This window comes from Megalopta genalis, chromosome 3 (assembly GCF_051020955.1).
Source record: "Megalopta genalis isolate 19385.01 chromosome 3, iyMegGena1_principal, whole genome shotgun sequence".
NCBI lineage: Eukaryota > Metazoa > Arthropoda > Insecta > Hymenoptera > Halictidae > Megalopta > Megalopta genalis.
The window spans coordinates 14007085-14024158 of NC_135015.1; the positions used below are offsets into that span (position 1 = coordinate 14007085).

A 17074-nucleotide genomic window follows, 5' to 3' on the forward strand; every position below is an offset into this window, starting at 1 on the left:
ACCATTTAAAACGCAATAACATTTTTAAAACTGAACTACGTGAATGTTTCTTTTTTTTTAATTTCAAAGGAACTAGATTGCTATTTTTTTTAAATTTTGCTATTATTTGGAATAACAAAAGCAGATTAAAGAAACGCTGATTTTTTAACTTTTTTATCTTTGCGTATTAAAAAATGCGTTTTGTAGATCTCGGTAACTCATGTACACGGTGACAATTTTATCGAAGCCACTTAACGCAGAGTCAAGCTACAGGCATCGAAAGATGTAAACATCTGCAGATCTCTGACTGTTATCAATCGAAAGTGTTAAAAAGCGCGACAAAACTGCGATTTCAAATTTTTTAAATTTTGTTATAGGCTCAAATAAAAAAACGAGAGTTTCTTATTTTTTTGTCATTCCACGCAATAACAAAATTAAAAAAGTAGTAGTTTAATCTTTAAAACTAGTTCCTCAAATTTTTAATTAATTAGTTCCTCTAATATTAAAACAAAAATCAAGTCTTTTAGTCCACTTTGAAGAACGTTGTTGCGTTTTAAAACATGTACGAATACTTTAGTCTGTCACTGTATTTGAAATTTAAAATAAAGCGTCACTGCCCGCGTTCTCGCGTCCTCGCTCGACGAAACCAATCAGGAGCAGCCGAATATAAGTGCAAATACGATTGGTTGAAGTTAGATTGTTAGATAATCGGTCGCTTTGAATGGTTGGCTAAAAAAGTATGTCGCGCAGGGATGTCCAAGGGAGACTAACGGGAGACAAAACGAGGGTCCCCACGATTTTATTTCCCCCTCGTAGTGCACATTCCTCCTACTGTCTAAATACATGCATACATATTTATCACGGCATACGCGTACATATGTATGTACGTATCTATCCTAATCTAGCTATCTAACTCTAGCTTTAGCTATCGCATCGAGTAGTACTGTTACGATAGCCAACGACCGCAGCGAATTCTACAAAATTTTTTTAAATCTGTTATGTCACGCGCGAGACACGGGTATCGTAGAATATGAAATAAGAACTGGTTGTGCAACGATTCACGTTGAATAATTCGACCATTTTGTTCTTTACCGTTCGCGAGGCGAGACAGAAAGTACATAGCACGAAGCACGAGGGTTTTGACACGATGCGAATTGTATGCTGCATTAATAAGGGCAAAGGTGTTTCATAAGAATTAGCCTATCGACCTTGAGGTTCTCTAGTTCTATCGTTCCGTGTTCGGTTCGTGGCCAACCCTGTGTCGAATTAATCTTGAATCAGAATCAGAGGTCTTGTCGTCGAGACCAAAGAGACTGAACGAGAGTTACGAGCAAAACTATATACGATCGATTGAAAATTGAAACGATTGCACGCTCGAAGGTTGCTCAAACGATTTACGGTTTACGGCTTACGATGATTCCGGTAAGTATAGTTGTAGGAACTCGGGGGGACAGTTGACGTTCGACATGTAAAAGACAAGTGTTCACGCTCATCGTTTTCCAACGAATTGTCAAACAATTGTTGCAATTGTTTTTAGTCTGCCGTCCGAAGTATCGTCCGTCGTTCGTTCTCCACGTCAAAATGGAGTGGTGCGCAGCAGGTGAGGACATTCTCGATTTATTAATTCTTCTGCCAAACATAACCTCAACCTTTTCACATCGTACCGTGCATTTCTTGCGCTCGCTTTGCTTCTTATTCCTATAATGATTATATTTTTCTGTAGAATTGATTGTCTCTTCGCGACCTACTCTCAACTATTTTCACTGTGTGCAATAATCTTTTGTTTCGGATAAGCGAATTATCGTTGTTTCGCGCATCGCTTGCGCTGCACGTTGAAGGACACCAAAGGTCATTCGTTTTCAATTCTAACAGTTTCGCAATAAATTTGTCAAATTCTGACGCGCGGTCACGTTTCTTCGCGCGAACGTGGATTTGCCGCCATAAAACTCGAAATATTCACAATACTCGTTAGTTTCTCTCATGTATTCCGTTTCCCCAGATGACCGTACGAGATGCTTTGAATTCAGCCCTGGATGAGGAAATGGAGAGAGACGAGAAAGTATTTTTACTCGGGGAAGAAGTAGCTTTATATGATGGTGCTTACAAAGTGTCTAGAGGTTTATGGAAGAAGTATGGAGATAAGCGCGTCGTAGATACCCCCATTACCGAAGCAGGATTCGCTGGGATCGCTGTTGGTGCTGCCATGGTAGACCAAATTCGAATTCAGTATTTGTTTCATAAAGCGACGTCGTATTGTACTGGGAAAATGTTTTAGGCTGGTCTACGCCCTGTCTGCGAGTTCATGACATTCAACTTCTCGATGCAAGCAATCGATCAGATCATTAATTCTGCTGCAAAAACGTTCTACATGTCTGCCGGCAGAGTAAACGTTCCTGTTGTCTTTCGTGGTCCTAACGGAGCAGCCGCGGGTGTGGGTGCGCAACATTCACAATGCTTCGGCGCCTGGTACAGTCATTGTCCTGGCTTAAAAGTGGTATCGCCTTACACCAGCGAGGATGCAAAAGGTTTACTAAAGGCTGCTATTCGAGATCCCGATCCTGTCGTCGTACTAGAAAATGAAATCTTGTATGGGATACAGTATCCCATGTCGGACGAAGCTCTGTCGAAAGAATTTGTTCTGCCTATTGGTAAAGCAAAAATTGAACGAGTTGGAAAACATGTTACCATGGTGGCACATTCCAAAGCGGTCGAGCAAGCGCTCGAAGCAGCGAATGAACTTGCAGGAAAGGGTATAGAGGCTGAAGTAATAAATCTTCGATCTTTGAGACCGCTGGATATAGACACGATCGTGCAGTCGGTAACAAAGACAAATCACATTTTGACCGTGGAACAAGGTTGGCCGCAGTGTGGTATCGGTGCGGAAATCAGCGCAAGAATTTCCGAAAGTGAGTCTGAACTGTATATGTATATTATTATCTTGCTGTATTATCGTAGTTTCGATCACGACCGATAACGATTCGTTCTTAAAATTACAGGCGAAGCGTTCTACCACCTCGATGCCCCTGTAATTCGTGTTACGGGTGTCGATACACCCATGCCTTATACAAAAAGCTTGGAAATCGCTGCACTGCCACAAATGAGCGACATAGTGTTTGCTGTGAACAAAATACTTGGCGTATCAGAGTAACTATTTCTAGAAATTTATAGGTAAAATTCAAATTTCCCTTCAAGTTGACCGATCCTGCCAATTTCTTACTCACCATCTTCAACCCGTTCCTTGATTTAGCGTCCTCTAGATTCCTTGCTAGGTAAAGAGAGCATGTAGCGGAGAGTAAGTACAAAGTTAAATAATAATAAGAAGAAAAATTATAGAAATTTATGTTTAAGCAACTCCGGAACTTTCGCGCATATAGAAAGTGAAACGTTTATTTGTTAATTGGTTTCTAGTACATGCAAACATACTTGTGAATACCGTTAACGTACATATACATAGTATATACTATATACTCTACACTATATACTATATGCATACATGTATATGATGTGATATACGTATGAACAGTAATACCTACGATGGAATATTTAAATTATAATGTAGATCCAAATAACAAATCAACATTACGCGTCGCGGAACGTACGCAATGGACGTTGATAACATGAAAGAATTGTAAATTATTGGCGTGTATGAAATGAGCGTGTAAACGCTGCATTTGTTTATCGATTATTTATTACTGAAACGTAATAAATTGCAATGTACATAAAATCCGTCTATACTCTTTCATCTGTAATGATTAACTACCCGTCGATGCTAACCATATTTATTTTTTGCACAGTGTCGTCATCCCCTGCCGATAGTCATGGATGATACATACGTAATAAACAACATGTTATGACAGCCATGTAGCGTTCGAAAGCGTCCTTCAATCCTCCGTCCCTGAAAAAATTAAACGTTCAATTCGAATGGGACAAGTGGCGCGCATTTGCTTTTCAGGTTCTTGCATCTCACCTCAGTACAGGCATATCTAACCCGCATTGAGTATAAATCGTTAGAAAGTTCTTAAGATCCGTGTGACTACAATTGCTCTGGCGCCACGGTTCCACGCATTTCTCTACCAGTTCTAAAAAGAAGAACCTTAGGTCTCTGGAGCGATGAAGATTACATCCTAATCCCAATATCGCTCTGGAGTACGAACGGAAATTGTTCTCCACTTCTCGTTGGCTACGTTCCGGAAGTATGGATTCCAGTTTGCTACATACAAAACTGCAAAACAAACGTCGCAGGAAACAATTCATTTTCTTAAGATTTGATTGTATCGGTCATTTCGAAGATCGAATAACATACCGTTTGTGGTCTACATTGCTTTCCAAGAATAACCTACAGTCTGCCAATGCGAATAGAAATTCTCTGTCCAAATCCGTATCGAAGTATTCGGAGCCTACGCAGCGATATGTCCACCGAGACATCATACTATTGGCGCAATGATATAAATCCGGGAACGTTAGAAATTGCAGCTTCCTTTTGTTCATTTCGAATCTGAGACAAGCGATGAATACCACAGCCGCGTATCGCCTAAGGGATCGTAAGTATTTATTAATTAATAATGGGACGATCGAGGTGGTGCGGCAGTAATTTGTGATTTTCGAGTTCTTTTTACTTGGCAAGGTCTTCGGATAGTAAAAAATGTTGCTCGATATTGGCGACCAAGGAGCCTGGCAAATCCTCGACGATCTTGCATACTCTTTTCACATTGTCGTACTGTCTGCGGCAGCTTTTCAACGTCATACCCGTTTTCTCCGATACTTCGTCCATATCTTTTCTACTTTTCGAGGATAATTTTTTGCCCAACAACTCTCTGATAACAATGTCGTCGAACTCATAGTACCTATCAAACGTCAACCGTGATCGTTACACGAAAAGCATCCGTTAGAAGTTGCCGCGGGGCATCGTTGCCAACGAAATTTTCTTACATTTCAATGAGCATCTGACTGGTTTGAGGTTCTATCTGAAACGCAATTTGTTCGCTCGCTAATTTTGTAGGTGTATGGAGCAGCTTCTCCAGAAGGGCGTAAGTTCGATAGTGGTCTAGAATGTCGGAAGCAACCAGCTCGATAGGAGCGTTTGTTTGATGGCATATACCTCGTTGATGCAAAATATTGACCGCATCGCTAGCTAAATTTTGTTAGAACGTTAAATCACAGCGATTAGAAGAGGATTACATTCGAGGTATAAAAAGCTATGGATTTCGAATGTCATGTTTATGCGCAGAGCGTTCTATTTCGTCGGAGAATTAGATTTTACAAACTCACAAGAATGACCGTCGACCCAAAGCTGATATATTTCGGGATCGACGAGGGTATAATTACTTATGAATACGTCAACCTCTGACAACATCTTGAACACACGATATTTTCCGAGTCAAACGAAACGAAAGCTAATCTCTATCCGAGAATGGATTTCCCCGCACGCAAAATTCAAGACATTGCGATGATACGCATCAATTTCTTCATATAACTTTGCCTATATACATTATTGAAAACATAATACGTGTTCGCGTAACGTTACTTGCGCGAAAGCCAACGTCAACATCAACAGTGACGGTGGCAATGGGTATTGTACATATACATATATACATGCTACATATGTAAGTATCCAAGTAAGAATCTTCTCGATCGCACGAATCGAATCAAATCGAATGATATGTATTATCATTATTGTAATTATTATTATAATTATTGTTATGATTATAATTTATTGTCTAAGGTTAATAAAACCCATTAGTAATGTTTGTCCAAACTTTCGATTATCTTGGATAGCTTGTACCTATGTTCAAGCGGATTCGTTAAATTTGACAGACTTTTCGGCTTGGAGCTTCTTTTTATATACAATATCCACATGGTAGATTTTCCTGAATATTGCCATACCCTTGGTTTAGTTTTCTATGCCCTAATTTTGCCATAATTAATGTTTATAAGCGACACTGCATTTGCATACGTGGGCGATCGTGATGCCTCTTGTGGAGAAAAAGTGAAACTTAGTTCGGGGTTCGTACAGCGCCAGTTAAGATGGTGACAAAATGCTTGAACTGATTTGGCAGCTGGTTAGTTAAGCAACAGATAATTCTTATTAACATTAGATGGCACCATCTTGCATTTCCAGAGAATAGTGTACCGTGTCGGTCAATTTGTCCAATAGTTTCAGCGCATCGTCGCTACGTGTAACGGCGCTGTACAGACACTCGAACGAAGCAAGCAGCAAATTCGAAATGTTTCATAAATGCACGCTATTTCGCGAGCTGAATGTTACGGAAATAAAAATTACTCGCAGCATGTCTGTATTTCCGTGAGAATTTTGGAACTTTCGATCGTCGAATTTTAGAGAATATTCGCGCGGTCTAATCGGAAGAAGGTGAAACGACATAATCGTGCGAGTGTTTGGTGAGACGCGTCGTTGCGTTTCGTCATACTTTACATAACAAAATCGTCAACACCCGCGTACTTTTTGACCTGCGCTGAAGAAAAACGCGAGAAACACGTTGTTAGTAATGTGTGTGTATATACAATATCAATAAGTACATTGCACATGATTAGCTAACGTAATCGGTGAATTTTGCGCATCCATTCTTCTACTTTTTCTTCTTCTTCTTCTTTTTGTGTCTGTTCTTTTTTTTTTAATTCTCGTTTACCGCTATTGCTCGCCTGCTGCTGTTCTCTGCACGTCGTACGGTTTCGATTAACTTGTTCTAGTTTCTTTTGTTTTGTACAGATCATCCACGTGGGCGACGAGATAAGAATCGATCCTACATAGCCGTATGCAGTATCATTACCTGGGTCTGTTAACTTGTTCGATGCACATGCACATGCACACGTCCCTCTGCACACAGTGCTAATTCCTCGCTAGTTCGGAGTCTGGAAAATAGACTGCTCGAGATGGTAACGTTGACGTTCCATCGAACCGCCTTCCATTCGCGTTTACAAAGGCGTAACGTAAACTTTCGACAGGGGGAATCGTAATTTGTCTAGATTGCAGATAAAAACGTTTAGATAGTCCGAATAAGCTAAAAATCTACTCTAGACGGATCCGTGCAAATCAGAGAAAACGGTCGATGATTTCTATATGAGAAACGGTTGTAGGTTCACAGCACAGTTCAGAGCCGGTTCAGGGGCTCGAAATCAAAGGGCCGAACAATGACGTATCAATGGACAAAGCGACAAAGTGTAGCAAAATAGTAGAGAGCGGGGGCAAGCAGTAAACACAGAAAAAAAGGAAATACTGTTTCGCTCGTTTACACGGGTAAACACGCTTGCGCAAACGTTGGGATGCGTCTTCCTTTCGATCGGTGTCACGCGTAACGTCGAACCTCGACGTTAACTCGTGTCACCGCTTTCGATGCAAAAGAGAAATTTGTTGATGTACGATCCAGGCGAATCTCAATGTACACGGTTCAAGCGTTTGGGCGACTGAAACACGATATACCAACGGAATCGTGTCGTGTGCTCGGTGGCGAATCGGAAGTTTTGAAGGTCGGCCTTTTTGTTTATCTTTCGTTCTCGTATCTGCCTCGATCGACATACGCCGGGGCGGGGGTCGCCTCACATACAGCCGCAAGCTTCGACCACCATGTTCGGCAACGTTTTCTGCGTGATCGTGTTGTTCGAGTCGACGTACAGCAGCTGTATGGCCGACAGTTGCGTCGGCGAGCAACACGGCACGATCTCGCTTTTACGGTGCATCGTGTTGCCCCTTCTGGCCAACAACCTCTGTGAACAAGAAAGCCGGTTACGTTGATTAGGGGTTCGGATTTAAGAGGGAGAACGACGGAACGGAAGAAGGCGGATGCATCTCTCACCCTGATCACGTTGTTGTACGCGGAACCGCTGGCGGTCAACGAAGCCGCGGATGAACAAGAACCGCGACAAAAATAGGCGTGATACCCGCTCGGGTGTAGGATCCAGTCGCTCCAACCGATGTCTTCGAAATTTATGTACAATTCGTCCCTGCAGCATTCCTTCATCTCCGGCAGACAATTCGAATTCCTCTTCGGACGGTTCTTCTGCGGCAACGGCGACGTGTGGATCACGAGGAACGGTTTCAATGTCATCTCGATGGACACCGGCGCGGTGTCGCGGTCGATCGAACAGGTGCTGCAAGCTATTTGTATCGCGTGGTTCAGTCGGAGCTCCTCTACCCATTTGTTCAGCGTGAAGCTCACGTCCGCTTTAACCCATCCCTCTGTAATATGAAATGTCAAAAATTCTCGTCATCACTCGGGGATGCAGGATGCGCGCGCAAATGCCGGTTGGTAACTCTGGATCGGTAACTGAAGTGGGGAACGCGATTGCTGTACACTCCCCTCCAACAGTGTTAGGACACCTGCTTATTTCGTGTAAATTGTAATATTTCATTCGGTTCGGGTAGTGGCTGCAAGTCTGCGATACGGCATCGTGTTGTCCAAGCTACGTACAGTAATGTCTCCCTAATTGACGCACAGATTGCCCACAAAAATGGACAATTTTAGGGAGAAGAAAGACGATTATTCGATCCTTGCGGTTCATTTTTATAGTCATGAATCGTCAACGACTATAGAAACGAGCTGCAAGGCTCGAATAATCGTGTCTCCTCTTCCCAAATTGTCTATTTTCCTGCACAATCTTAGCGTCAATTAGGGAGACATTACTGTATTAAGTTATAAGTGTTTATTGTATTTATTGCATTTCGTTCATTGGAAGAGTATCCAGAGTTCATTTCGTATTATTCGAGATATTTATATATTTTTTATATATTTATATAGATATTTTATATATATATAATATATATATATGTATAGATATTTATATATTTACGAGACGCGTCGATACACAGATACGTTTTCTTAATACGCGAAACATTCTATGAAATGCAGCGAGCCAAGAGTATCAGGAATAATAAACAAAAGCTCATGAAACGTATGTCGAAATTAGTCCAAGAAGCAATTAAAGAACGCGGTAGTATATCGACTTAAAAGAACATATAATTTTCTTCTTATAAAAGCAACGTTATTTCTATAACAACGTGTAACACGTACTCGTTACAATTTAATGTAATTAACCTTGAAATGAGTTCAAAAAATTATAACCCGATCTCCTGTCGGGTTTTCATATTTATTTAACTTTCTGTAAGTGTCCTAATACTTTTGGAGGGGTGTGTACCTCCGAGCGCGAGAGCTGCAAGAGCACACGTGAACACGTGTGCACACGTGAACACGTTCGTTAGTTGGAACCAATTCCGGATCGTACTCGGCACCGTGCTGAACTCTTTGCGCAATAAAAATGTTGCGTGTGTCGTTGCTCTGGCAAACTTCGATCCTCTCTTTCAGCGTCGCGATACGTCTGTATCACGAGGATACTGTATTTTTTCCGATATAACGATCCAACGTTTACCATGGTCTAAAGTCCCTGCCGAATGGCAACGAATGCGATTCAACGTTAATGTTGTTAGATCGTTCGCTTCTTAAGCAGCTGTAAGGGATTCAGCGGGATGGGCGAAAAACTGTTGAAAATTATGAAAATTATGAGAATTATGAGAATAATGAGAATTATGAAAATTATGAGAATTATGAGAATTATGAAAATTATGAGAATTATGAAAATTATTGAAGATTCGTGTTTCGCTCTGTGACAGGTTCTGACTTGCTCACGAGGCAAATGGCAAGTACTAAAAAGACCATGGGCACTGAAATCGCACTGGGATCGCACTGGGATCGCACTGGGATCGCACTCGAATAGCACTGTAATGTTATTGTAATGTCATTGTAATAGCACCAACTCGATGATAAATCGAGTACCTACCTCCGATATCCGTCTCAAAGATCGCAACCATGGTATTCTTCTCAAAATTTCCGTCCAGGTCCCAATGATCGAGTTCCGAGAGCACAAATGTCTGATTCAGATCGTCGTTCTCGTCGTACTCTTTGTAAAACCATAACTGCGCGGAGGTCACGTCCACAAATTGCAACTCGTTCGGCAGATAAAACGTGAAGCAGGCCGCGGGATTGAACCCGGTCAAATGGTTCGAACTCTGTCGACATTTTTTCGAGTCGGCTACACCTGGAACAGATGTTTCATCGATTTTTCTGGGTTCGTCTCGCGATCGAATCGAATTTTCCGGCGAACAGTGTTGGTTCGGAAACGGTTACGCGAGATACGGATGCCCGGATTCTCGTTATCCGCCCTCCCGACTTTCGACCGTTCGTTTCCTAACAGCTCGGCATTCTCGCGACACGGTACAGTAAATTTTCTCGAATTAGAAAGGCGCGATAGAGGAGGCACGATCATTCGAGCCTTACCAAATATTGTCCATTTTTGTTTTCAAGCCGAGGGTCAATTAGGTTACCGATTGTCAACAAGCGTAAAAACGAGCCGCAAGGCTCGAATAATCGTATCCCCTCTTCCCAAATTGTTTATTTTTGCGTACAAGCCGAGGGTCAATTCGAGAGAATTTACTATAGTACTGTTTCGCGGGAGAAGTGAGTAAATATATATTCAATTCTATATCTATATTATATTATTATTATATATGTATATTATTATTATTATTATTATATAATATAATATAATATATAAATATATTCAATAAATATATAAATATTGATTCACTTCTCCCGCAAAACGGGACTATAGTAAATTCTTTCCAATTGACCCTCGGCTTGTACGCAGAAATAAACAATTTGGGAAGAGGGGATACGATTACACGAGCCTTGCGGCTATATATACACAACTATATAATATATATATATATATTGAATATATACGGAAGTTATCCATTAGTTGTAAAATTACAATAAAAAGAGAGAAATACAAGAGATAAATACGGCCGAGTTCTCGGATGAATACACGGCATGGAAAACGAACTAGGGAAAGCTATCGCGGTCGCGTCGACTTCTTCGATTCGATTGCACGCGCTCGCAATCGCTGTTCGACCAGTATTCGTCGGTTTACTCGCGACGATCATGCATTTTGCCTATGAAGCGCGGCGACAGACGATTACGGTTTCGCGAGAAACGGCGACGCTTGCGAAACTGCTCGAGAACAGATCGTGGAAGCGAAGCCAGCGGACTAACCTTCGTTTGGGAACACGACGATTTGATCGGTTTTTCCGTAGAAACTATCGACCGATTTTTCCGGCTCGAGGGGCGCCCCAGGTCGAAGTTCGAGCACACGACCGTTTATCAGAGGCTTTGGCAAGGTCGAGAGCGGCATCGATATCTCCGGTGGCTTGGAAAGTCGCAGTTTCTTGAGAATTTGCTGCTTGACGTACTCGACCCTGAACTCGGTCAAAATTGGATCGCTCGCGAGCGAACTAATCTTGTTGTGGGCGCATTCTGCGCAATCCTCTTCCTCGAACGAGGAGCTGCTACGCTCCGATCCGGAGGAGTCGGAAGTCGTCGACAGCGAGGAGAAACTTCGCCAGACGGTGCTGAACGGATTTTCCATTTTCGGCCAGATCGCCTCGACCCGATTTCCCGTCGACGTGAACCCGCCGCTTAGCGCAGCAAGGAAAAGCAAAACTATCTGATGGACGGAACGCATCTTCGCGGCCGATCTCGGTCATCTATTTACTTCTTTCACTTCTTTTCGCACCGGTGCCGGACGCGTTCTCGCACAACCCTTTCCACGCCGACTTTCTATTCTCACGAATCCACTGTGAAAAAAGTTGATCGATCGTGGAATTTGCACTGTTTTTCCATCGAGCGACGCATCGGTTTTTACTTTCGTTCTTTTTTTTTCTCTCTCTCTCTCTCTCTCACTCAATCTCTCTCTCCCTCCCTCTCTCTCTCTCTCTCTCCGTTCCTTCCTCTCGATCTCTCCTCTACGGACGGGAATCCGCCGTAATTCGCTTCAGGGCTCGATAAAGATCAATTTCGCCTCGATGGCGTGCATTTTGGGCGCGTTTCCCGATTTCCCGGTCAACGCTGAAAAACTTCGATCGAAACGAGAGGAACTCGACCGAACGAGGAGGAGTTGTAAGATGAACACCCTTCTCGCGCCACTTGTCCCGTTCGGTTGAATCGATCGCACGGCTCTCCTTTCCGGCCTACACGCTCGTACGGAATCGGCCGATCGGTTTTCGTCGTTCCCGACCTCCCAATTAACTCATCCGCGAAGACTGAGGATACTCGGATGGGATGCTTCAGTCACGCATCGATTCTCTGCAAAGTCTGAACTTTGCTCGGCGAGCGGGGGACACCGCGGATTGGACGGAGACGAATCGCATTGATATCGCGAGAAGAAGCACGAGCCACGAACATGTCCCTCCTCGCCGATGCCGCTTTCGTAGGATCGCACGTCGCTACGTTCGTCGTTCCTCATTTGCCGTTACTGCCGCGACGTCGGGTCGCCTCGTTCCGCTTCGCCGCGCTTCGTTTCGTCTCGTTTCGCCTTGCTTCCCTTCTCTTCCCATACTCCGCCCCCTCCACCGACCCAAGGTTGCTCCACCTACCTTCGCCAATCGTGGAATTCGTTGGATGATTCCGCGACTTCCGGAAGCATGTTACACACCCTGCTTGTGTGTACGCGTGTGTATAGTGTTTTCCGTGTTCCGCGGATTGCGTGTACTCCGGGCGTACACGCGTCGTACACGAAAGCTCGGACGCGACCACAACGAAAACATGTGCCGCGTATCGCCGCGCCGCCGCGCGCAACAATTGTTTCGCACCGCGCAATCTCTCTCTCTCTCTTTCTCTCTCGCTCTCTCTCTGAAAACGCTATCCGATTCCGTAACGCTGCTCGTTGTCGCTCAAGGGGATACACTGGCGTGTAATTACGAGGTGACAGAATCTTAATGTCCGCGGATACAGTCGCTTTTAAACGAACCTGGAACAGAAAGGAATGGGGGTAAGGGGGGAGGGAGGACGGAAACGAACACGAAAACGAAACCAGGCTCTATAATTAATACCATAAGACATAAAGTGAAACCGATAACGATGTTGCATCATAACACGAAATTACAATGATGAAAGCGGCCCCTGGTCCGCGCGATTCTCATCGTACGAAACGCCGCTAAACTTTTGCATAAGCCGCGTAATTGGCGATGCCGCATCGATTTTTGTTCTTAGCCAACCGCATGTAACCGTCCTCACCCCAGCCGTCGCCCCACCAATTTTTCAGGATCCACTCGGTTGGCGTGTACCCAACGATCAGCACCGCATGATTCACCTTGTCCGAGCTACAAGTTTCGTCATCGTAGACTCCTTGGCTGTAATATCAAATGGAAATCGGTGGTCTCGTTGGTTCTATTGTTTTTTTTTGTTTTTTTTTTTATTTTTGAACGGATAAAGCTCGCGGATCCCGGCGAATCCGAGGGCGTCGGAGTCGCCGGATCCCGCTTCCGTGCCCTTTTTCAAACGCGAATCACCGAGTCCAATGACTTTGGTTCTTTGTCGCTTCAGGGGCATCGCGGGGACGATGCACCAAAGGTTATCGCGCAATTGGACCAATTTCTTCGAGTATCTGTGAAAGGGGGGCGATACGAGTTTTCGTATCCTCGTTTTTCGCGTAAACATTCGCCGACCACGAGACGGTTGCGTGTCACAACAATTTTATCCGCCTTTTCGTCCGTTTCCTTCCGTTTCCCACCGTTCCCTTCCGTTTACTTGCCGCCCGTTCGTACATTACCAGGGGGGGGGGAGTGTCCGCGGGAACCGAACATATTTCGTAGAACAAAATTAATGGAGCGTTCGAGGTTTGGAGATCATAAAGAAAATTGTGAAGGAAGGGCAGAGAGAAGTGGAAGAAGACAGTAACGTCTCCCCCTTACTGACGCTCAGATTGTCCACTAATAATTTGGGAAGAGGAGATACGATTATTCGAGCCTTGCGGCTCAGTTTTATAATTGTGGACAATTTATAACTATAAAAATAAACCGCAAGGCTCGAATAATCGTACCTCCTCTTCCCAAATTGTCCATTTTTGTGGTCAATCTAGGCGTCAATTATAGAGACATTACTGTAAATAGTATCACGGGGAAGATAGTGTGTGAAGGGAAAGAAAGAGAGAGAGAGAGAGAGAGAGAGAGAGAGAGAGAGAAGGGGTTTCGAAGACCAAAGAGATTGGCACGAATCAAAGAGACCGTGCAATGAAGAAGAAATGGGAAATGATGGTTACGTTTTCTTTTGTTTTTTTTCTTCTTTTTATTAAGTTTATGTTTCTTCCTCAATTAGATTATGAGATTATCAGATGTTAGATTAATCGCGCGCGATAATGTAAGCTTTCTTTTCATTTCCGTTTCATTTTGTTGCTGGATTAATAGATTATGAGAGTAGATTAAATAAGATTATTAGATTCTTACTGTAAATAATAGAATAAGGTAAGAGAATACGTGTAATTTTTTGTAGTTCACCATACAGTGGAAAGGTAAATATGTAAACTGGAATTCATCCTAAGCCTAGTAGGCAAGGATTAAATAAATAAATAAATAAATAATAAAGCGTTTCGATATCGAAGCGATCTCGAAAGGATCGCGCGGACGATCGTTGCGATAAATAAGAAGCATTACTCACTGATAAAGCTGAAATGTTTTTGGACTGGCATTTATCGAAGCCGCGATCGGACCTATGGTCGCCACGGCAGCTTCCAAAGCTTGCTCGTCGCGTGCCGGCAGCACTGCCCATGAAGTAATGTTTACAACGCTCGCAGCTTCCTGGAAATGGCACGGTCCTTGCTGCGCCCGAGGAAACGAAAACAATTCCATTCCACGGTTCGCGTGTGTTTCGCGTAAAGAAGAAAAGAAATTGAAATAAAGGTATACAGTGAATCTAATTACTGTTCGGACACTTTTTAAAACGGTTTTTATATTTATAATATAATATAAGAATAATTCTCTTAATACAGGACTAAACGACTTGAATTTTGTCTGCATTATAGAAGAACTAGTCTACCAGACAATAACTAAAATTGTACTTTTCTTCAATTTTGTTATTATTTTGAAAGACAAAACAAGATAAAAAAGCTCTCGTTTTTTAAGTTTTTTTAATATGAATTTGGAATGAAAATTAGAAAATGCCTTTCGTAGGTCATAGTAATTTACATGCATTCTGAAAATTTGATCGAAATCGGTTAACTCAGAGTCAAGCTACAAGCGTCAAAAGATTTCAAAAACTGCAGATTTCTAATTGTTATTGTTCGAAAGTATCAAAAATCGGGACAAAACTGATTTTTAATTGTTTACAAGCTCGTGCCAAGGTCTATGAAATTTTCAGCATGCGCATAAATTACCAAGTTCTACGAAACGCAATTTATTTTAATTTTCTTTATAGGCTCGGATAAAAAAGCTAAAAGATGGCAGCTCTTTATTTTCTTCTGTAATTCCAAGCAATAGCAACATTTAAAAAAGCACTCTAGTAATTGTCTAGTAGACTGGCTCTTCTACCATCTAAAAAAAAAAAAAGAAATTCAAGTCGATTAGTCCAATTTTCAAAACCGTGATTCTGTTTTAAAAATTGTCCGAATATTAATAAGAGTCATTGCAGTTGCGATCGTGTTCGAACAGTTTCGCTCGGTTATCGATCGTTAGATAAACGCGGAAAAACATACTCTTCCTTCGTAGGGATATTCGGCTCGATCCATCAACCCTCTCGCTTTCTCGAGGTACCTGAGCGTGTTTCTCAAGGAACCGCCGGCACAACCCAAATTGCCGGTGATAATGCTGCAATCGACCAATTGTTGGACGCTGAGTGGAATCAGCATGCCGGTACGTTTGAAAATTTGCCCCTCGATGCTGCCGGCTACCGAATAGGCGTAACAGCTGCCGCAGCTCTGTTGGTTTTCCGGGGGAGTTTGAAAACCGGCTTCGCGCCAATCGAGTCGCGGCGGGACGAGTTGCGGGTCGTGCAACACGGCGCCGACCATCAGCGCGTTCGAAACGCGCCGCTTACGACTCGGTATCAGTTTCACCTAGAACCAAACGGTGAGAGTCGCGCGTTGAATCGCACGCGGCGCGCCTAGTCGGCGGCGAACGCGGCGAACATTTTCGCCGGCGACGAACCATGTTCCGAACGTATTGCCTGGTCCCGAGGTCCGCGATGTGATTGTCGCGTAGCGTATAGCTGTGATGACCCGCGGCCGCCATCATGTTGTGTTTATAAATCGTTACCAAGTTTTTCTCCCAAGCGATTCTTCTCGCGGCCTCCATATTCTCGGAATAGGTCTTGTTGTATCGAGCCTGCGGTCGAGGATAAAACCGTGAATCACGAATATCGTGGATATCTCGTCGCCGAGATGTCTTCCGCGTACCTTGTACATGTCCCAGTATTGGTTCATCTTCTCCGACGTTTCCGGAGGGAAACGGTTCCGTCCGTCTTCGAAGGTTCGAGTGCCGGGCAGGCACAGTAACGTCGCCGACGAGAGAATCGCGACACACGAGGTGACGCGAAATCGAAAATTCATCGCCGGATCGCTTCTCGTCTCGTCGCTCGACCAACTGACCGAGTCGATTGAAATTCGCCGAGCCGCCTGTACTGGTTTCGTTGCCGATTAAAACCCCATTGTCAGCAAGTTATTCTTGCTCGATATTCCGTTCCTCTCGTTTTCGGTTTGTTATTTTTGCATTTCGCGAGTAAGCAGCCGTGAGGCAACAAATAATTGCTTACCGAACCTTGCGTCATATTTTCGGTAGATATTTTGTATGCTGGTGGAATAAACACGCACCAACACGACCTTACCCGTTACACGCTTCGTGATTGTACTACGGTCGCCGGGTATTTATGAAAACGGGTTTGTCCAATCGTAAATGGGTTGGTTGCATAATCGCGGCGCGGACAGCCGCGGACCGGCGCACACCGACGCGAACCGACGAGCCGAACGAGTCGGTCGCTGTCGTTATCGTTTGCACGAAATTTCTTAGAACGAACGGTAATTTCGGTGATTGGTAGGAGAAGATGCAACAGGCTGCCGCCTGGCTGACGGAGAACACTGCGAGACGGAAGAAGAGCGAGACAGAGAGAGAGAGAGAGAGAGAGAGAGAGAGAGAAAGTGAAAGAGAGAGAGAGGGAGAGTCGAGAAAGCGAAGAATTTGATCGCGGAACTCAATTGCATTGGGAGATTCTCGAGCCGTCCGCCAGATGGCCGTAGACGCAAGGAGCGCCGCGATCGCGCTAACGGT

The 17074-nt window shown here is 43.6% G+C and overlaps 4 protein-coding genes across 5 annotated transcripts; 1 reads left to right on the top strand and 3 right to left on the bottom strand.

The window, feature by feature from the left end:
* Positions 1-923: 923 nt before the first annotated feature.
* On the top strand, positions 924-3703 carry Pdhb (Pyruvate dehydrogenase E1 beta subunit). Its single transcript, XM_033486193.2, has 5 exons — positions 924-1401; positions 1517-1579; positions 1979-2185; positions 2255-2885; positions 2976-3703. The coding sequence occupies exons 1-5, from the start codon at positions 1393-1395 to the stop codon at positions 3125-3127; spliced, it is 1062 nt and encodes a 353-aa protein (XP_033342084.1). The 5' UTR covers positions 924-1392; the 3' UTR covers positions 3128-3703.
* On the bottom strand, positions 3351-6318 carry Fibp (acidic fibroblast growth factor intracellular-binding protein). Its single transcript, XM_033486192.2, has 6 exons — positions 5248-6318; positions 4909-5110; positions 4596-4823; positions 4283-4510; positions 3947-4201; positions 3351-3874 (listed from the first exon to the last, which is right to left on the bottom strand). The coding sequence occupies exons 1-6, from the start codon at positions 5330-5332 to the stop codon at positions 3796-3798; spliced, it is 1077 nt and encodes a 358-aa protein (XP_033342083.2). The 5' UTR covers positions 5333-6318; the 3' UTR covers positions 3351-3795.
* Positions 6319-6469: 151 nt separating this feature from the next.
* On the bottom strand, positions 6470-12124 carry daw (activin beta chain dawdle). Its single transcript, XM_033486191.2, has 4 exons — positions 11037-12124; positions 9766-10023; positions 7788-8170; positions 6470-7698 (listed from the first exon to the last, which is right to left on the bottom strand). Exons 1-4 carry the CDS (start codon positions 11503-11505, stop codon positions 7531-7533), a joined length of 1278 nt encoding a protein of 425 aa, XP_033342082.1. The 5' UTR covers positions 11506-12124; the 3' UTR covers positions 6470-7530.
* CtsL4 (Cathepsin L4) lies at positions 11708-16867 on the bottom strand. 2 transcript variants are annotated; one of them, XM_033486195.2, is made up of 5 exons: positions 16207-16867; positions 15959-16135; positions 15508-15867; positions 14475-14635; positions 11708-12415 (listed from the first exon to the last, which is right to left on the bottom strand). In XM_033486195.2, exons 1-5 carry the CDS (start codon positions 16357-16359, stop codon positions 12412-12414), a joined length of 855 nt encoding a protein of 284 aa, XP_033342086.2. In that variant the 5' UTR covers positions 16360-16867; the 3' UTR covers positions 11708-12411. The 2 variants fall into 2 exon arrangements, with proteins under 2 accessions (XP_033342086.2, XP_033342085.2); XM_033486194.2 differs by lacking the exon at positions 11708-12415 and adding an exon at positions 12843-13171.
* Between the last annotated feature and the right edge of the window lie 207 nt (positions 16868-17074).